Below are 21,590 nucleotides of genomic sequence, written 5' to 3' on the forward strand. Positions count from 1 at the left end.
CCCACAGCTGCCTCTCTGGGCCTGAGGGGAAGTTAAAGCCCAGCATTGTTTGCTTTTTCCAAGTTTCCACCAGAAGTGGAAATGCAGATTACTAGTAAAAATATCCACATAAGAGAGTCCTACAATGTGTTTGTATTTTATATTTTAAACATCATCTTTTTTTTTTTTTTTTTTGTCCTGGGAATTGAATTCAGGACCTTGTGCTTGCCAGGCAGGTGCTTGCACTGCTAAGCCAGATCCCCAGCCAAAATCTCCTTTTTTCTAATCCTTAAAAATAATTTCCTAATTTTAAAATGGTAGAAGCTGGGCATGGTGGCACACACCTGTAATCCCAGCACTCGGGAGGCTGAGGCAGGAGGATCATTGCAAGTTCTAGAACAGCCTGGGCTACAAAGTGAGCTCAAGGCCAGCCTGAACTGCATAGCGAGACCCTGTCTCAAAAAAGACAAAAAAAAAATGTTAGCAATTGATCAGTGGGCCCAGCCTGGCTCCTGAACCTGGTGTCTTTTCCCTCTCTGTGCTGTATTATTTATCATTTAGGAGCCTCCTTAGATATAAAAGAGAGCTTTTAGCATGAATGGTTTGGTGTTTTTGTTGTCACTTTATTTAAGGGTAAAGATAACAGGACTTTATCTTTAACAGGTTTAAAAGACACACTGGGAATAGGACCAGGTGTCAGCACCAGTGCCTCACACAGCACTTTGCACACGGTGAGTGCTTCATGTTATAGGAGAAAGGAAAGAAGGAAGAGAAAAGGGAAGGAAGGAAGAAGGAAGGGATGCAGGGAAAAACACGAACGGAGATAGGTGGATTTCTTACCTTCTTCTTTCTCTTCTGTGGAAATCTCTTCCTGGACTTCTTCCTCTTCAGTGAACTCCTCCTCGTCCTCCTCTGTGACAAAGACCAGTTGTGTTAGGATGGGGCTGGCTTCTCAGAGCAGCTACTGGGACAGGACCCACATTGCAGGCAGCGCTTGTCCCCATGCAGAGTCAGGCTCAACAGCAAAAGGAGGTGCCAGGCGCCCAAGAGGGTCCAGGCTGCACAGAGACCCTTGTGGCACCCCTGCCTCTCCCCTCTAGGAATCCTTCGCTTCAACACAGCAGTGGCTTTTATTACGGCTCAGCCTGTGGCCCGGGAGCCTGGAGGAAGCATGCTTAACACTCAGCATATCTCATACAGACGGGCATCGCCCGCGGAGAACGGAACAGAGACTGCTCGGGGATCAGAGTTCCTGTCCTGGAGGGAGATGCTCAGCCTTGGGAACCTGCATGCTCAGCACCTGCCCCCTTCTCATTTCACAGACAGGAGGAAATGGGTGTGGGGGCATTTTGGGACCATCTCTACTCCGGAACTCTCTGAAGCTGGGCATGAGAGGGACAGTGACAGAGCTGCAACCTGTGTCCTTGCTTTCTCCTTCTGGGATGTCACCTTCAAGCTTTCCTAACAAGGAACTCGCCCTCCCTGCACCCTCTCGCACACCACCTCCTTAATCCTCTGAGGCCCTCGGGATCACACAGAGAATTTGTCAAGAGTGTCTCCCAAATGCCTCTGAGATGACAGCCAGAATTCCAGCCAAGTACCTGGGATCCGTACATAACCCAGGGAGCTTTGTTGTGGTTGTTTAATCATTGTCACAATTCCTACTCATGACAGCCTTCTCTGGGGACTTCTGTGGTCGGTGTTGTGCTGAGTGCCATGTACATATGGTCTCATATAAGCTCAGGAATCTCAGGAGTGCGGTGGCCCTCAGTGAGCTCTAGGTGGGCTGCTTAATAGCTATGTGGCCTCGAACCCGTCACTTAGCCCCTCTAAGATTTAGTTTCCTCAACTTTGAAACAGAGATAACAACCTATCTCTGTTTTTGTTGTTGTTGTTGTTGTTGTTTTTATCTTTTGAGACAGGGTCTCACTATGCAGTTCAGGCTGGCCTTGAGCTCACTGTGTAACCCAGGCTGGTCTCGAACTCTCAGCGATCCTCCTGCCTCAGCCTCCCAAGTGCTGGAATTACAGGCGTGCACCACCATACTTGGATGATAACAACCTATCTCAAAGCTGTATGAAATGATAGAATTTATGTTTATGCCCAAGACATGGAAAGGCCAACAAATGGACTCCATAAATGGTTGCTGTTGCTACTCTCCCTACTTTACCTCTGAGGAAACTGAAGCTCAGGCTGATAATGAAGGGCAGTGCAGGTCTTCACTGTGATAGTCACAGTAAGGCCTGCTGTTGTATATCTTAGCCTGTTAGGGCAGCTGTTAAGGCTTGTGTCTAGATGTCCCCCAAAGCCTCATGTGGTCATAGGTGGGACTTTTTCAGAGGTGGCTGGATCTAATGTGATGCTGGGGTTGATTTGTGGTGCAGTGCTAAGATTAAGGGTGCTAGAACTAAGGATGTGAGTGCTACCCAGCCTGGATAAGATATAAGAGTCAGAAAGAGGCTGGTCCTGTTTGCTTGCTTGCTTTGCTGTCTTCTGCCTGCCACGGACTGTTTCTCCTCTTTGATGCCTGACCGCCATGCCGCCCTGCCTTGAGCCAGCTGACTGTGGACCGAAACTTCTACAAACTGTGAGCCAAATAAACTCTTCCTCCCTTAACTTTGGTGTTTTGTCTCAGCAACCAGAAAAGTAACTAAGACAGTAGCCATGGAGCAGATAATCATCAGCCAGGGATAGGCCCAAGTCCCTTGTTGTCTTACCTTTGGGACATATTTTTGTCTTTACTCATGAATGAGCTAAATCTGAGTCTCTGAGAATAGATTTCTTTTTTTGCACTGGGGATGTATGTATGTACACTTGTACACATGTATATATGTTCGTATGTACTGGGAATTGAACCCGGAACCATTGCATTGAGCTACATCCCCAGCCTTTTAAAATTTTAGTTTGAGACAGGGTCTCACTTAGTTGCCCAGGTTGAGTTCAAACTTGTGATCCCCCTGCCCCAACCTCCCACAATGCCAGGCTTACAGGTAACTACTGCCACACCTGGCTCTGAAAATAAACTAATACAAGATCCTGAAAGTGTCAGGTGTGGTAGCAGACGCCTGTAATCCCAGCGCTCGGGAGGCTGAGGCAGGAGGACAATTGTGAGTTTGAGACCAGCAAGTTTGAGACCAGCCTGGGCCACAAAGTGAGCTCAAGGCCAGCCTGAACTGCATAGTGAGACCCCGTCTCAAAAAGACAAAAAATAATAATAATAAATTTTTTAAAATAAAAATAAATATTAGATAATTAAGCACAAGGAGGCAGAGAGGTGCTTGTCAGAGGCCCCACAGATAACACACAAAGGCAGAATCAGAATTTGAGCTCAGGACTGTCTGATTCTAGATGCCATGAGCATTGGATCCATGCATAACTTCCTGTGTGACAGTTCCCCACGAGGCGTTGTGCTGGGCTCCGGGCTCATGTAGAAGTTGGCTGTGTCTATTTGGCCAGGCGGCTGGGAATCTTTGTTAATGGATCTGCCTCCCCACGGGGCTCAGTGGGAGGGCGCTGGCTTTCAGCGGTCAACAGGTAAGCAGACAAGTGGTAGCACCACCCCCTTTACCTATCCCAAAGTCGATGGCCCGCAGGGTGTCTGCTATGTGCTCTAAGTCCAAAGTGAAGTAGTCCATGTTCTCAAAGCCTTGCTCTATCTTCCCCAGCTGGCAGCCCTTGGACGCCTCCACGATGCTGGAGGGGAGAGGGAGAGGGGCACAGTGAGATCCTGGAGCTCAGCGCAGGGAGAGGTGTCTTAGTCCAGCCCCTCCAGCACCATGCCGGGCTCATGCCCAGCCTTGCAGTGACAGCCCCACCCCAGGGTGAAGCGTTTCCTGTTCAGTCTCAAGCAGAATGGATGACCCATAGGAGTCCCCCAGATCTGTTGCATGGGGTGTCTCTGGACATTCACCAGAGGCCCTACAAGAACTGGGAACAGGCCGGGGATATAGCTCAGGGGCACAAGCGCCTGCCTGGCAAGAGCAAGGTCTTGAGTTCGATTCCTGGTACCGAAAGAAAAAAGAAAAAAAAAGAAAAGAAGAGAAAGAGAACTGTCCCAGGAAAGACACTGACCTTTGGATGAGTTGCTTGGCACTCTGTGGGAGGAGAGAGAGTAGAGAGTCAGGACTGCAGAAGAGGTGACCCCAGGAAACATGCAAAACCAGCCACTGAGTATTCCAGAGGGCCACTGGATGTCATTTCCTAGCCTGGCTGTGACCCACTCCCTGCCCCACTCTGAACAGAACTTAGACTTTCCCCCCTCTGTCCATGGCCTGTATAGGTCTTGGTCAGCACCCAGGACCCTCCAATTGTCCTAGCAGGGAGCCAGATTCTCATATCCACCTAAACGTGCCTACGCATGGAAGTATGCTGATGAGAATGATCACTCAGTCACCTTTTCAGATCTAGGTTCAGCCCAAATTCTAGCCCGTGGGAGGAGCTGAGGAATTTTTTAATGAACTGAACCTTGAAGTCTTAGAGTTGAGCCTCTTCTGTCATCCCCAATAAGCTCCTCTAGGTCACAGCTATGTCTCGTTCATCTCCCCCTTAGTTCTGACCACAGTAGGTGCTCAACTAATGGTCTCCAGGTTGGACATTGCATTTTGCATTTTGCAGCTTCTACAGTTTCACAAACACCCTCTTGTTTGAACCTCACAAGATCAGTAGGAGGAGGCAGGGACTGTTGCTGCCCACTTTCCAGATGAGAAAACAGGCTCACAGATTTAAATGACTTATCCAAGGGTGGTCAGTAGGGGAGCACAACGGGAGCCTGCCCAGACTCTAAGACCTGCTCACCAAGAGGAAGGTGGCCCCGCCAGGCTCGTCCAAGGACTGGATGGCCGTCTCCACCAGCTTGGTGGACTTGTCCAGCTGCGCCCGGTACTGCTGGATGAGGGCCTCGATGAAGCTGAGCTTCTCCTCCTGCTCCTGTGTGACCCTCTGCAGCAGCTCGCTCTTCTTCTCGTCCAGGATGGCGTACAGCGTGTCAAACTTCTGGCTCAGCTCTTCCTTCACCTGGTGACTGTTCTCCTGAGGGGAGAAGCCCTACAGTCACATCCTGGGGAGTCCTTGCTCCCTACGCAGGAGCCAGCAACCCGAAGCCCATCTGACAGAAGGCAGAAGGCAAGCAAGCTATGGGGAGGAGAGCGCCCGCAAGGTCTCACAGCTGCTCTGTGACACTTGGCTGGTGTCTTGGAGAGCGATGGAGACTCTCAGGTCGCATGGCGCGACCCCTTGCAATACCCCAGGTACACGCTTCTCTCAATGCTAACCCTGAGACAGGACTCAGGGAAGTTGGTGGCACTTGGTCCCAGGGGAGGTGGGAAGACAGCAGCCCCAGCAGCCCATCTAGCAAGGCCCCCTCCTCCCCAACGCCGATATATCTCTTAACTGCCTTGTCTGTCAAATGGGTATGACAGTAGTCCCTCGCAGACCAGGGCCACTCTGGGGTGATCCTGGACACTGCACCCTTCTGCCCTCTGCAGCCTTGCGACTGCGGGTACAGTCTGGGCGCGTGCTAGAAATACAACCCCAAGTATAACCCCTGGGCGCATGCTCGAAATGTAGAATCACGTGCTTCGTTCCGAAACTACTGAGCCAGAACCTGAGTTTTCACAAGACCCAGGGTGACGTGTGTGCCCTTGAAGTTTGAGAAGCCCTGGCCTACAGCCCCCTGGAGAGTAGTGTTCTGAAAGTCATTCGTGCTGAATAAATCCTGGGAGTGACTGACAGGATGAGACACTCCCTGAGGTCAGCAGCCGGGTCTGTCTTTGTCGTGCCCCATCCCCAACACTGTGAGCGGGGCCTGACACAGCTGTGCGCAAGAAGCGCTTGTTGAGCAAGAGGATGGTGGATTTAGTCCCTCCCTTGCCACCCTGTTGGCCACCCCAGGCTCCTGGCCCAATCTTTATCCAACCCATGGGTGAGCCTTCCCAGGAGACCAGTCACACCAGGGGGCCTCAAACCCCCAGCAGTGCCATTCTGTCCCCTCACCTTGGTCACTCGACTGGAGTCCTCCAGCTGAGTGATGATGGTCTGCATGCGGTCATTCCCCGCCACCAGCATGGAGATACAGTTACTCAGCTCCATCTAGATGAAGGGAGGAGGCAAAAGAGGAGAGACAGAAATAGCATCAGGGCCAGGCTGCTCAGACATGGCATAAACACGGCAGCCTAGGAGTCCTCTCTGCTGGGAAGTAGGGTGTGATCCGTCTTTCTGGGGTATAGCTCAGGTCCAGAGCGGAGAATATCAGAATGATACTGTATCCTTTATTTACCTATTTTGGTTTTTTGAGAGTCTTTTTTTTTTTTTTTTGTCTTTTTGAGACAAGGTTTTGTTCTGCAGTTCAGGCTGGCCTTGAACTCACTTTGTAGCCCAGGCTGGCCTCAAACTCATGGTGATCCTCCTGCCTCAGCCTCCTTAGTGCTGGGTTTATAGAGTGCACCACCACACCCAGCTCTGTATTCTTTATTTTACAGATGAAGCCCCGACGGGGAAACTGCCCAAAATACACAGCAAGGTACTAACAGAAGACTGGCTAGTTCTGGAGAAAAGAGAAAGAGTTGGAGAGTTCTAGAAGAAAGAGACAGGGGGGCATTAAGAGAAAGGATACAGAAAGAAGGGCCAGTGCTTTTGGCCTGGACAGGCCGGAGGGGCTGCCAGTGGCCCAGGGAGAGGGCTCTCAGCTGCTTCCCACTGCAGGGGAATTTGAAGTCTGGCTCAAGAGGTATCTGGGCCCAAATACTCAGGATGGAGAGACCGTGGCCTGAGAGGGCCTGGTGGCCTGGCTCCGGGGTCGGACCTCTCCCCTTGGCCACTCCCAGGTGCTCTCAAGTGGCTCTAAGTATAACCCATGAGCTCAGACACCTCCCCCCAAGGACGCAAAGGCTGCTGTCTATTGGCCTGGGAAGTCCCTCCAGAGGGACTATTCCTGAAAGGCCGGCTCAGCAGATCGCAGGGGATCAAATCCACTCCTGCGGATCACTGGAGGAAACAGGGGCTGGAGCCTGTACCTTCTGTCCCTGGAAGACGCTCTGGAGCGGAGCTACCTCGCAGGCCTGGTGAGCCCCAAACACCTTGCACATGGAGCACGTGGGCACCTCACACGTGAGGCAGTAGATGTTGATCTTCTCGTCTTCGTGCTCCTTGCACATCGGGTGGCTGCCCTTCTGCAGGGGCCGACTGGGGGTGGGGGAAGAGGACAGTCACACATTGGGTGCGGGCTCCTGAGTTCCTATCCCTGGCTCCAACCACAGGAGGCTACCCCAGGTGCATTCCCAGAGCCCTCAGTGACTGGCTGCTCCCAAACTTTTCATCTTCTGGGGTCCTGGGACCACGGAAGCGAGTGACACCCACAAAACCTGTCCTTACATCCCGGGACTCAAACCCCAGGGCTGGAGCTGGCCAGAGCCTCTGACAGCACAAAAGACTTGGGAAAGGGCACAGACTTCCAGATTCGGAGATGTTTTGGAGAACAGGAAATGGGGCCTCCGGAAAGTGAACTGACTCACCCAAGGTCACACAGCGAGCCAGGGCAGGGGAGGCTAGAGGTCCTTCACTCTAATTATAGTTCTCGTAGCTTAGTTGGTGCAGGCTGGGCTCTGAGCTAAGCAATTTCTACTGATGGCCTCACTGAATTCTATATTTAATCCACTAGACTGTACCCTTCCATCCAGGCAGGGAAAGTTGCCTATTCTCTTCACCCTTGAGTCTACAGTGTACAGTGCCTGCATGGAGGAGGTGGTAATTAAGTACAGGCAGGAAGAATAAATCAGTTAAACATGCCCTGGGGTGTCTCTGAGGCTCAGAGGAGGTAGTGTGTGTGCTCCAAGTAACACAAGTACAAGTGGGTAGCCCAGGGTGGTCCAGTGGCCCAGGACAAGCCTTAACTCCACTACTATAGGCAGCTAAATTAGGTAGAAATAGTATAGGCAGGGCTGGGCCCTTGAGGAAATCAGTGTAGAAGATGACAACACATCAAAACTATGGCTGAAGCCAGGCGTAGTGTCACATGCCTGTAATTCCAGCATTCGAGAGGCCGAGGCAGGAGGATCAATGTGAGTTCCAGGACAGCCTGAACCACATAACAAGACCCTCTCTCTCAAAAAATAGTAATAATCCTAGCACTCAGGAGGCTGAGGCAGGAGGATCGTTGTGAGTTCAAGACCAGCCTAGGCTACAAAATTGAGCTCAAGACCAGCCTGAATTGCATAGTGAGACCCTGTCACAAAAAAGATTAATAATAATAATAATAATAATAATAATAATAATAATAATAAATAAAGTAAAATAAACTGTGATTGAAGGCACACCTGAAGATTAAAATCACAAAGGCCATTATTTACATACTTCTTTATGGGATAAATGGAAGCTTCAGATTATTGGTTTTACCCCTTTTGAGATTTCCTGTTTAGATAAACCATTATCTCATTAGGGGTGAGCCATCCTCTCCCACCCACTAAAACTAAGGCTAAAACTACTAAGACTAAGACTAAAACTACAGAGCATTGACCAAGGTGAATGATGTCATCCATATGCCCTTGCTATTATTGGGTCAATATTAGCCAAGCGGCTGTACTTGTAATCTTCTTGGTTAATTATAGTTTTGACCCAGGTTGCCCTCCCCTCATGACTTTGCTCTTCAGAGAAGTGGGCTGGTTCGCAACCCACTCAGCACCCCTAATCCTATTTCCCAATAAATTTTCCTTTTTTTTTTTTTTTTTTTTTTTGGTACCAGGAATCCAGCTCAGGACCTTGCCCTTGCCAGGCAGGCGCTTATACCACTGAGCTGTATCCCCGGCCCAATTTTCCCATTCTTAATCTCCGTTGTTCCTTAGAATTTATTCTTCGACTTTGGGGAACACACACTCAGTGTATCTGACATCTAGCAGGCTGGGAATTACATGTGTTTGTTTCTGTGGTGCCGTGCACAGAACCTCTGGCCTCCTGCCTGCCAAGCACATGTTCTCCCACTGAGCCGCGTCCTCAACCAGGACATTCTTCTCTGTAAAGATCTTTTCCTGTTTCTCTCCAGTTTGAGGCCTCAAACAGCACAATCGCCACCATCACGAATTCCGCTCTTTCATTAAAGGGAGACTTAGAGCGAGATAGACCTGACCAACTCCCAGAGCCTCTGCTTGCACAAACTGGGATAATAAAAGTCTGGCCCCATCTGCGGGGTTGCTCTGAGGCCCCACAAGGAAGCACCCCCCAACCCCCATCTCCTTCATGGTGCTGCATACACACAGCCCACTCTGGCTGTCCTTGGAGACAGCCCAGCTGCATTTTCACTGGACGCTGCCTCTGCTGACCAGGACTGCTTTGCTGGCCCCAGACCCCCTCCCCCTACCTTTTTTTTTTTTTTGGTTTTTTTTTTTTTTTCCGGTACCGGGAATCAAACTCACGACCTTGTGCTTGCCAGGCAGGCGCTGTGCCGCTGAGATAAATCCCCAGCCCAACCCCCTCCCTTTTAAATCCACTTTCCCCTCAGTGTCCCCCAAGAAGGCAACCTGATCTCTGGGTCCCTTTGCTAGTCCTGAGGGAGGCTGAGAACAGGGATGGGGGTTCCAGGTCACTGGCCCCACCTGGAGAGGAGGGCAGTGGTTTCTGGAGCTGGCCAGCCTGGCTCTCCAGCTAGGGACCAGGTCTGGGGTGGACGGGAGGCCCAAAGGGGCCTGGGCGTCTGGCTGGGGAGGAGAGGGGGCTCCCACAGCTGCGCACTGACCTGGAACACTCCTGCTTGTAGATGTCGATGATGTTCTCCACCAGCAGGTTCCTCTGCAGCCCGTATACCCCGTGACGGTCCATGATCACCTCGTGGCGGCACGAGGGGCAGCGGAAGCGGCCCCCGGACATGGACACCGAGCCGACCCGGTTGGTCCAGTAGGGATTTGCAGCCTGCAAGTGGCCGGGGCAGAGTGAGGCCCCTGCGCTCCCTCCTTGGTCCCTTCCCTTCCTAGTCCTATCCTCCTGGCCCTGCTTACCCCAACCACGCCTGTCAGACCAAAAAGGCCCTGAGCTCCCCGTCTTGATGTGGAACCAAGCCACCTGTACATGGAGCACCTGAGAAGGAGCCAAGCAGTGGGCCAGTTCGGGGGACAGCAGACCTTGAGTTCAACTCGCATTCATTCTACGAGAGACTGTAAGCTAGCAACCTTTTCTCTGTGCCTCAGTTTGCCTACTCCTGAGTTGGCCCTTATAAGGGAGCGGAACGAGCTGGGGCTACACTTTCAGAGGTGGGCAGCGTCTCGGTTACTTTTCTCTCATTGCTGAGACAAAATACCTGATGCCCACAATTAAGGAAGGAAAAGTTTATCTAGCTCATAGTTTGTGGAGGTTTCCGTCCGTACTTGGCTGGCTTCAAGGCAGGGTAGCACATGGCACAGGGGCAGCGGTTCACGGTGGTGGAAAACAGCAAAAGCAGCAAGAGCAAAAAGGGAGGAGCAGCAGAGAGCAAGCCTCTTTCCCTCCCTTATATTGTATGCAATATACGCTATAAGCAATATACGCTTCCCACCCCAGGGCAGGTGCAGCACTCACACCCACAATCCCAGCACTGGACCATGGATCAATCATTAACTCTAGAAGCCTGCCCCATGACTGCAGGAGGCTTTGGGGGGACATCCAGACTCAAACCATAATAACAAACCAGTGAAAGAACATCCAGTGTCCTGCCCCTGGGGACTTTTAATCCTGCCTCCCAGCTGGGACGTCTGCTCCCTCTCCTTTCTCAGGGAGGTGGAGCCCTCTTGCCCCCAGACTGGAGCAGACAGCCTCAAAGGGAAGGTACCTCTACCCGCCCACCCCCCACCCCGTCGCCTGCCTGTCACCCCCTCCCGAAGCTCTGGGCCCCCTGCCACCATGGAGCTGGCTCTGGCCCAGGAGTCTGGTTTCTCTCTCCTCTCCGCCTGCGTCCCCCACTTATCACTTGAGGCATTTGACTCTCCACTGGGGAGTCAACAGCGAGCAGCTCCGGGCAGCATGGGCAGGGTGGGGAGGGTGGGGAGGGGCCATGTGTTATGGAGAAGGCCCGGGACAGCCGGAGCTGCCTCCTCAACCCCCAGCCCAGTCTAGTGGGGTCCGCTCAGCAGGGAAAGACCCCTTGGTGCAGGGGTCTCAGGCTGAGAGGGAAGGGAAGCCAGGTAAGCTCCCGGGGCCCTAGGAGCCGGCCACGGACCCCCCTGACCTGGAAGATGTCGTTGGCACACTTCCGGCAGAGGTTGTGCTGGCATGGTAAGATGACCACGGGCTTGGTAAACATCTCCAGACAGATGGGACAGATCAGCTGCTTCTCCAGGTTCTCCATGGGGTTCCCATCCTGGATCAGGCTGGACTTATAATCCATACTGTCCGGAGGTGCAGCTGCCGCCTCTACCTGCCTCTCTCTACACGGATCTGAGGCTCCTGCCCGGGCCACAGAACACCAGCTCGGATCCTCTTCGCTGTCTCTTCCTGGCGTCCGATTTCTGTCTTGCTCTGAGGCCCCCTTGATATTTATAGCTGAGCCTCGGTCACATGAGCCCCGCCGAAGAGGGGACCAGCTGAGCATTCTGATGCCAAGTGGCTGGCGGGGCTTGAGTTTCCTCCAGCGCTCAGAGACCAGCCTCTCCAGTCACATGCGAGGGTGTGCAATCCCGTTCCCCCGGGACGGGGGTCGTAAACAAGAACAGGCTGTCCGGAGGCCTTAGAGGAGGGCTGGTACCCAGGGTTTTCTGCAGAAATGGGTGTCCCCCTGGCCAGCTGGCGAGCAGGGGATGGCCCCTGGGGCTGCAGGGGTTCATAGCCAGCGCCCCTTGCTGGAATATCAGACAGCTCCTCCGATGAGTCACGGCAGCCCCTCCCAGCCCACGCCGCTGCCTCAGACCCGAGGACAGCATTTACCAGAGATCCTGAAGAGGCCCTGCCGGGCGGCCCATCTCTCCAAACCTTGAGAAGTACCCAGGTCCTTCACCTCGCAGATTTTGGTTTTTTTGGTTTTTTTTTTTGGTTTTTCTCCGGTACCAGGAACCGAACTCACGACCTTGCGCTTGCCAGGCAGGCGCTTTGCCGCTGAGCTAAATCCCCAGCCCCACCTCGCAGATTTTGAAACTGGATCAGGAGAAGGAAAAGATCTTGTGAGAAGTCATTTAAAAAGGAAGTGGCAAAGCCACTGACTCATGCATCGGGCATTTTTCTGTGTGCTAACTCTATGTCAGGCGCCCCGGTGACAGAGACATGAGTGATCTGCGTCCCCGTCCTGTTCTGAGACAGGGTCTTGCTAAATTGCTAAACTGCCTAAGCTGGGCTCGCATTTGTAATCTTCTTCCTGCCTCAGCCTCTCACAGTACCAGGATTACAGCCATGTGCCACCACACCCAGCTCAAATGGTTCCTCAGCGAGCGGATGAATGGATGAGTGCGTTCAGTTAGGGAGCAGCTGGGTCGAAGTCAGATGGGGGGAATAAATGAAGATATTTGAGTGAGCTTTTTTTTTTTCCCTAAATGGTGCCAGCAACGGGGGAGAGAAGGCGCTAGAGCAGAGGCGAGGATGGAGTAAACGCTGAAGGCCTGGGAAGAGGGAGGGGTCGGCTTCTGAGGTGGGGGGCCAGGAGAAGAGGAGGAAGAGAGGAATAAGTGCTTGTGTCTTGAGAACTCAAGAGAGAGAGAGCTGAACCTCCGGGGCTGCGGCAGCGGGGAGGGTGCGGGGTGGGGGGGTGTGGAACAGGGAGGGAGGCCCTGGACGGAAGGAGGGACTGCCCGAGCAGCAGGGCCCAGCAGAGGGCTGCCAGCACCAACTTGGCATAGGTGAGGAGCCACTCACAGGGGCCTGTTGACTTTCTCCGCCGCTCTCAGAGCCCAGGTGCAGAAGCCGCACAAAGGGTCAGGGACAGTGGGATGGGCTCCAGCCCGGCCTTGGCAGGGCCGGCGGAGTCAAGGGGGAGGAAGGGAAATTCCCATGTGGGCTGTGCTGGGCATCAAAACATGTCTCGTCACTTAATCCACACAACAGCCCCGTAGGGGAGGTGTAATGATCTTCAGTTCTGTCCCAGGAGGAAATGAGGTTCAGAGAGTTAATTGACTTGGCTGAAAGTCACACAGCCACAAGTGGCAGAGCCAAGCCAGGGTTCATGTCCAAGGTAGCCTGATTCCCAAACCTTTGCTCCTCCACAGAAGCATTTATTGAGTGCTTATTATGTGCTGGGCATTGTGCTAAGTTCTTCTCTTCTCCTGTCATTCAGTTCTCCAAATAAACTCAGTGAGGCAGGGATCGTGATTTCTCCTGTCTGGTAGCTCAGTGGCAGAGGCTCAGAGACGTTAAGCCACTTGGCGAAGGTCCACCAGCAGTGAGGGACATAGCCAGCATCAGAAGTGGGAAGTTATAAACCAGTCTCATGAGCAGTTATTAGAGCATACTATAAAGCTATGGAATATCACTGGCAAATCTGGTCTAGAACTCTTTTTTTTTTTTTTCCCAGTACTGGGAATCAGACTCACGACCTTGCACTTGCCAGGCAGGCGCTGTGCCACTGAGCTAAATCCCCAGTCCTGATCCAGAACTCTTGACCACTACATTCAACTGGCTCCCTCTCTGTCAGTCACTTCCTTCCTTTTTTTATTTTATTTTATTTTGTTTTGTTTTTGTCTTTTTTGAGACAGGGTCTCGCTATGCAGTTCAGGCTGGCCTTGAGCTCACTTTGTAGCCCAGGCTGGTCTCGAACTTGAAACAATACTCCTGCCTCAGCCTCCCCAGTGTTGGGATTACAGGCCTCCGCCACCATGCCCGGCTGCCTTTACTTATTTGTACTGTGTATCAGTGAACATTTCAAACATATTAAAACAGAGAAAATACGGTAATGAACTCATACAGTCAAACTCAGCTTCAACTCTTTCAGCATCTCCCCAATCCTATCTTATCTATACCCCAACATACTTTTTTTAAAAAGTATATTTTAAAATGAACTTGGGCATCATAAATACTTCAGTATACACTTCCAGTGGAGAAGAATTTTTCATGTTATTACCACATCATTAAAACACCTAACAAAAATGGCAAAAATTTTCTTTTTTTTATGGTGCTAGGGATTGAACCCAGAACCTTTCTCACGCTAAGTAAGCACTCTTGCACCAAGCCACATCCCAAGCCTGTAATAATACCTTGATATTATCTACTTCCCAGACCATTTTTAGAGGTCCTTATTTGTCTCAAATATCTTTTTACAGTTTTCTGTCCAAGTCAGATCCAAATAAAGTCCTACATGTGGCATTTTCTGTCATCATCTCGTGAATCTCTTTTAATGTATAGCAATTGATTGTTTTTCCTCCCATTCTTTTGTGCTATTGACTTTTTTAATGGAGACAGGGTCTTGTTATGCAGTTCAGGCTGGCCTTGAGCTCACTTTTGTAGCCCAGGCTAGTCTCAAACTCGCAACAATCCTCCTGCCTCAGCCTCCCAAGTGCTGGGATTACAGGTGTGCACCACCACGCCTGTGGGGGTGCTCTTAAAAATACAGTATTTTTAAATTGAAAAGTAAAAATTATGTATATTCATGGCATACATGATGTGTTGATATACATACCCAATGAGGGTGGCTAAATCAAGTTACTCAACTGTGCATTTTCTCACATCTGATTGTGGCAAGAGCACTTAAAATCTACTCAAGCAATTTTCAGTTGTTCAGGTCATGCTTATCATCCCCATTTTAGAGATGAAGAAACAGAGGCACAGGGCAAAGCATGGAGTTGCCACATATCCCACAGCTAGTGTAGGCAAAACAGAAATGGTCCGTTGGACCCCCAAGTCGACTTTCACTAGAAAGGTGGCTTTTCAGAAACCTGAGATTTTGAGGCCTTGGCTCAGGGGGCAGAACCGTGGCTGGAGGGTGAGACCTCTGGGCTCCATCTCCACTGGAGGCTTGCAAACAGCACCCACCCCTAGTGTCTCCATGGAGACAATCCACGGGGGTCCTTCCATGTTCCCAGCGCCTGGGTTCTTGGTGCCCCGGGATGGTCATGCTGGACAGAAAATCAGCGCTGGGTTCCCCCTCATGCCCAGTGGTCCTGGCCTATTTAAATGCCTCCTTGGTATATCACAGGGCGGGTCTTACTTGTGGGTGTCTCTCCCACTCCTCTCCCGGGGGGCTGGGGTTGGCCTGCCCCTGCTCTGGGCCCCCCAGCCTCTGTGTACCTGCAGCACCCTCGTGGGGAGGAGCTCACAGGGACTGTTTTCCTTCTGCTTTGTGATCTCTGCCATGTGCTTTGATGTCCTCTTCGAAGAACTGTCCTGAATCACAGGATCAAACCAATGGTCATTTGATCTCTTGGCTGATGCGGGAGCAGTTGGCAGAGGCAGGTCAGTGGGGTCTGGGGCACGGTTCAGTGGGCAGTCAGGTGCCAGAGCAGAGGCTACTGGACCTGGCCCATGTGCCACAGTAGGGAGCAGAGTGTTCCGGACCTCAGCACTGGAGTCTGGACCGGGGCCCCAAGGCCTCTCCTGCTGGCCCAGCCCGAACAACACTTGGGGTTGGTTACCAGAACTCTAGGGAGGGCATGGCCCTCAGAGAAAGACACTGCCCCAGGGAACATGGGAGCATAAGGTCTGCAGGGGACTCTGTCCTGGTGATCTTAATATAGAGTAGTCAGAGTGCTCTGCATGGTGAGATGCAATAAACCCCTGCCCAAGATCCCGAGAGCAAGGTGGCTGCCCAAGTCCAGCGGTGCTGAGGTCAGTTTAGTTTCTCCCTGGATCAGTGCGTCTGTCACCTTGGGCAAGCTGTCTAACCTCTCTGTATGTCCCTCCGATTATCGTTGAAGTGAGCGAGGCAGAGTCATGATCTCTCTGGGCCTCTGTACCCCTGGGAGTTGGGGGCTCTGGGTGACTGTCCTCCCCCAGGGCTCTGTCCCATGCTGAAAAGTGATAGCTTGGAGGTGGATGCCCACCTGCCTGGGCATAGGCACATGTCTGGCATAGGACAGACTCTCAACAAACTGTTCTTAGTGTTATCCCGGTTGGGAATGGTACTGGCTTGAACTCCTGGGCTCAAGTGATCCTCCTGCTTCAACCTTCTGAGTAGCTGTGATGACAGGGACCTGCCGCTACACCTGTGCACCTGCCACCTGTGGTTTATCTATTGCTGCATAACAAATTATCCCAAAACTTAGCAACTTAAACAATAACCAACGTTTATTATCTCACACAGTTTCTGTGGGTCGGGAACTTAAGAGCAGCTATGGTGTATGCTTTCAGCTTAGGCCCTCTTAGGAGGTTGTGGTCAAGATGTTGGCTAGAGCTTGACGGGAGCTGGAGAATCCACTTCCAAGAGGGCACGTGCACATGGTCAGCCATGTGCCTCTCCATAGGGCTACTTGGGCATCCCCATAACACGGTACCTGGCTTTGCTGACACAAGTGATCCAAAGGATCCAGATAGAATGGCAGTGTCTTTTAAGACCTAGTCTAGAGGTCATACACTGTCATTTCAACTGCATTCTCCTTTGCTACATTCACAGACCAGCCATGATACAATGTGTTTATGGAAGGGCATAAGTACCAGGAGGCAAAAATCACAATGGACCACAAAAAAAAAAAAAAAAAAAGAATTACAGTGGACCTTCTTGGAGGCTGGTAATCAGTCTGTCCAAAACATCTTATGGCATTAAATAATTTATTAGTTCATGAGGCCTATATCATTCCCATTCCCATTTTACAGATGAGGAACCTGTCACAGAGAGATTAGGTCACTTACCCAGGTTATACTTCTAGGGAACAGTCTGGGGCATAAGTGTGAGCTGAATGCTGTGCTCCCCCAAAATTCATATATGAAAGCTTCAACCCCCAATGTGATGCTAAGTGGAGCTGAGGCCTGCAGGAAGTAGTTAGGGTTAGTGAGGTCATCAGGGGACCCTGGTCCAGAGGGAATAGCGTCCTTATAAGAAAGAACACAGGACAGCCTGCCCTCCCCTCCGAGCACACAGAAGCAGAGACGCACAGCCGGATGGCAGCCTCCTAACACCGCCTCTAGAAGAAGAGGCCTCAGAAGGAAGCCCCCCTTGCTATCACCTTGGGCTTTAACTTCCCAGCTTCCAGAACGGGGAGAAATAAATCTCTGCTGTTGAATTCAATAATCTGTGGGATTGTGTGATGGCAGCTGAGCAGGCAGATACAGGCACTAACTTTGGGTGGCTGGGGACTTGACTTCAGATGGCGGGGCGGCCTAGCCCCTGCTCTTAATCCTTCCCCCTCTCCCTCCCCACAACACGGGCCTGGCCTCGGGCCTGGCAGGGACTCTCAGATGGCACCCGGAAGAGCTGATGACAAGACTGGAGGCAGCATCCAGGCAGAGTCTTGCTGCTGACCCTGATGACCCTTGGCTTGTACCCCAGAGAGACAGTCTTGGGGTCCAATCCTTGCTGCTCCCCAGCCCCAATTTGAACCTGGGGCTTGCCACGCACGCCCAGGGGGCATATCCAGATCATAAACACCGAGCAGGAGGAAAAACAGACTATATTTAAACCCACAGTTGCTCCATAAACAAAGCTAAAAGACAAGTAACTGGCTGGGAAAAACATGAGAAACACGTGTAAAGGCCAAGGGTCAATCTCCAGGATACATCAGATTTTAAGAACAAGCAGAGGATAGGAAAAGGCAACTCACAGAAGAGTAAAGGCCAACCCCCTCAACAAACCCAAAAGACGCTTATCCTTATTGATTAAAAAAATTACATAAAAAACACGATAAAATCTGATTTTTCTTCTATTAGACTGGCAGATTAGAGATTAATAATTTCCACATTTGGGGAAGGGTAGGGATATGGACACTGCCACTCTTCTTGGTCTTAGGGGTGGGTTACAATTTAATAAAGCCAAAACATGAAATATTCATATGCACGGTTCAATAATTATATTCTCAGACTGGAAAGATGACAGAAAGAAATGGATAGGTGAATTGACAGATGATAGAGTTTTTAAAATTTGTATTCTTTAATTAATTAATTATTTTATTTATTTATTGTTTTTCGAGACAGAGTCTCATTAGGCAGTTCAGGCATGTCTTGAACTTACTACATCCCTCAGGCTAGCCTTGTACTTGCAGCGATCCTCCTGCCTCAGCCATCCGAGTGCAGGGATTACAAGTGTATGCCATCACACCCAGCTAATGACAGAGCTATTCGGACATACAGATCTATTTACACACAAGGATTTTTTTTGGGGGGGGGAGGGAGGCAATATTGTTTGTAAAAGCAAAACCTTGAAAGAAACTTAAATTCCCATCAATGGATAAATAAATTGTTTTGTGGTCATACAGTGGAAAATTATACAGAATTAGAATAAACAAATTGCTGCATGTAACATTGTAGATGATCTCACAAACAGACTGCTGAGCCAAAGAGTACATCTTGTATAATCCTGTTTCCTGTGATGTTCAAAAAGGGCAAACTCACTTGAGCTGCTAGAAGTCAGAACAGAGGCTACCCTTGGAAACAGCTGCCAGTATTGCTAATGTCTTGACCTAGGTGTGGGTTACCCAGGCATGCTCACCTTGGGAGAATTCCTTGGACCATCCAATTAGGAATTATACTTAGGAAGAAGCCTGTGTCACAGACCTATAATCCCACCATTTGGGAGGCTGAGGCAGGAGGACTGAGAGTTTGAGGCTAGCCTGGGCTCTAGCAAATTTGAGGGCTGCCTGAACTACATAATGAGACCCTGTCTCAAACTGCCACCCCCCCAAAAAAAAAGTTTACTAAAACATAACCCAAAAGCATACCCTAATAAACATTCCAACTGCATGTGCAGAAATAAAGAAGTATGTTGATTCCTCCAACTTTTTTTTTTTTTTTTTTTGAGACAGGGTCTCACTATGTTGTTCAGGCTGGCCTTGAGCTCACTTTGTAGCCCAGGCTGGTCTCAAATTCACAATGATCCTCCTGCCTCAGCCTCCCAAGTGCCGGGATTGCAGGGATGCGCTACCACGTCCTGCTCATTCCTCCAATTTTAAAAAATGACATGGAGTTTTTCATACCAATAGATAGGGTCAGGGATATAGCTCAGTGGCACAGTGCCTGCCTTGCTAGCATGAGGTCATGAGTTCAATTCCTGGTACCACAAAAAAAAAAAAAAAATAGATAAGATGTCAGTAGATATCATTATACATAAATTGAAAGATACACATCAATTATATGGAAGGAGATCCTATTCTACTTAAAAAATTATTATGAGCCAGGCATGGTGGAGCATGCCTGTGATCTCAGCACTCAGGAGGCTGAGGCAGAAGGATCATTGTGAGTTCAAGGCCAGCCTGAACTGCATAGCAAGACTCTGTCTCAAAAAGACAATAAATAAATAAATAAATAAATAAATAAATAGGGGCTGGGGATTTAGCTCAGTGGCACAGCGCCTGCCTGGCAAGCGCAAGGTCATGAGTTTGATTCCCGGTACCGGAAAAAAACAAAAACCAAAATAAATAAATAAATAAATAAAATAAAAAATGATTATGTGTGGGTATGTAAATAAACAGGTACATCAAAAATGTTACAGAGGCATAAAAAATGTCTGGAAAGAAATTCCCAAACTGTTAAAAAGTTGCTGCTGCTATGGATCAGAGCCCAAAGAGCTGAGCTGCTTAACCAGGCTTTTGATGTAACGAAGCCCAGGGAGAAACCAGAGTCCACAGAGCAGGGCTGGGCCCTCACCTCTGCAGGGCGGGGGCTGGGCCGTCAGGATCAGAGTGTTCAGAAGGCCCGGACCCCTGGGATGGCCAGGTCAAGGCCTGCGCAAGAGGCGCAAAGCCCCGGCAGGGAGAAGAGGACAGGAGCGCTAGCCCACTAGCCCAGTCCTCACGGCCCTGCGGGGGTGAGAGCAGGAGGAGAACACCCCCAGGAACCCCAAGTAATCACAAAGCCACAGGACACCCACACCTGCCTGGGGAGGGGGCGGTGAGCATGGCCGAAAACAGGGCCCTCAGCGCAAAGACACAGGAGTCCCAAAGGCAGCTGCGGGACAGAACCGCCAGGCACGCCACATCTGAGGTCAGAGCTCGGCCACGCAGTCTGGCCCCAGGGCCTGTTCTGTGAATTCGGCACTGACACCTCGAGTTCCAGCTCCTCGCAGCCTGGAGGCCAGCCCCTTCCAGAACAGATCCTGGGGGCAGAGCCATGTCAGCGTGCCCGCCTCTGCATGCTGTACCCCCCACAGCACCCCAACTCATGCTCCTCCTCTTCCCCCTCTTTCCTCAGCTGCCTACCCAGCTCCTGGGTTCTGAGTCTCTCAGAACTTCAGCCTGGGTACTGGAGAGTAGCAAAGAGGGAGGACAGTGAACGGCCTGGATCCTGGGTTCAAATCCCGGAAGCTCAGGCCAGATGTGATAGACTATTGTAAGCAGCTAGGAACAAAAGGGCGAGGGACAGCCGTCAGTGACTGGGGCCTCCTTGTGTGCCAGATTAGCTCAGTCCAGTGAGAAGTAGGTAGCAATGTTTCCATCTTACAGGTAAAGAAACTGAGGCTTAAGGGGCAGTAACTTGCACAAGCTCACCTACAGCCTGGACTCTGGATCCTAGGAAGACTCAGCTTTTGAATTTGGCCCTGCTAACTGTGTAGCTCTGAGCAAGTTATTGAACCTCACTGAACTTCAGCGTCCTCATCAATACCGATGATATTAAATTAATAGCCAACTTATAAAATTACTGTATCAAAGAGGGTAATGTCCAAACTCTTATCGCGTGTCTGGTACATAGAAGGCCCCTGTAAATACTGAGATTGATTTAATTATCTGACTGATGAGAAGTTTCATTTCCTAAGAGCAGCAGGGTCTGGAAAAGTTTGTCACCTTCCCAAATCAAGCCTGGAGAAAGCAGCGCTCTGTTCCATTTTAACAAAGACAGACTTGGGGTGGGGGCGGGGCGTGTGGGAGGGGTGGAGGCAACAGAAGCTGGGGATAGAGACAGTTGCCTCCGCCGGGTGGGGCAGGGGTCAGCTCAGGTCTGAAGTGGGGCGGGCCTCCAAGCCTCGTTCTCGGAGGGTGTCTCAACAGTGTGCTCGGGTACCTTGGATGATAAACAGGTTGTCACCCTCCAAGCCCCAAGTGAACCTAGTAAGTTCTGGCAGAGCAGGGGGAGAGGCGAGCAGGCTGGCTATAAATACTCCGTGACTCAGGCTCCAGTTTGTATTGAAAGTGTCGCTGGTGTTTATGGTCCTGTTGCTCCGGGGAGGCCTCCAGCTCCAGGCAGGGTCTGGGCCACCCCGAGGTCTCAGACCTCCCACTTTCTCTGCCTGGGCAGGTTTGGGGCCTGACTCCTGAGGGACTGAGAAGCAGACTCCCCACTCGGGGCTTCTGGTCATGGTGGGAATGAAACCAGTCGTCTCTCCCTACCTGTGCCAGGTGGGTTGGAGATGGCATGATCTGTGATTGGTCACGCAGGTTTGGGGTGCTGGAAAAGTGTGGGCTCCTGTCTCAGTTTCATCCCTTAGCTAGCTGGGTGCCTTGAAGCCTGTCAATTCATTCTTCTGAGCCTCAGTTTCCTGAACTGTAAAATGGGGATAATCATGGATCTGCCTCGGCAGGGCTGTCCTGAGGAGGGCCTGTACAGGAAGTGCTTAGCACCGAGCCCAGCAGGCAGCAAATTCTCAGTGACCAAGACTGTGT

General features: G+C 50.9%; 1 protein-coding gene across 1 annotated transcript in view; it reads right to left on the reverse strand.

The window, feature by feature from the left end:
- The window catches only part of Trim63 (tripartite motif containing 63, E3 ubiquitin protein ligase), a 13,522-nt gene extending 1,576 nt beyond the window's left edge, over positions 1-11,946 (reverse strand). The window contains exons 1-8 of the mRNA XM_005394841.2: positions 11,162-11,946; positions 9,701-9,873; positions 6,990-7,158; positions 5,971-6,066; positions 4,774-5,007; positions 4,051-4,073; positions 3,548-3,672; positions 820-891 (exon numbers count right to left, since the gene is read on the reverse strand). Coding sequence (XP_005394898.2) covers positions 820-891; positions 3,548-3,672; positions 4,051-4,073; positions 4,774-5,007; positions 5,971-6,066; positions 6,990-7,158; positions 9,701-9,873; positions 11,162-11,524 — 1,255 coding nt within the window. The 5' untranslated portion in view covers positions 11,525-11,946. The remainder of the gene's footprint in view (positions 1-819; positions 892-3,547; positions 3,673-4,050; positions 4,074-4,773; positions 5,008-5,970; positions 6,067-6,989; positions 7,159-9,700; positions 9,874-11,161) is intronic.
- Between the last annotated feature and the right edge of the window lie 9,644 nt (positions 11,947-21,590).

Source organism: Chinchilla lanigera, unplaced genomic scaffold (genome assembly GCF_000276665.1).
Source record: "Chinchilla lanigera isolate Chin_1 unplaced genomic scaffold, ChiLan1.0 scaffold00051, whole genome shotgun sequence".
Lineage (NCBI taxonomy): Eukaryota > Metazoa > Chordata > Mammalia > Rodentia > Chinchillidae > Chinchilla > Chinchilla lanigera.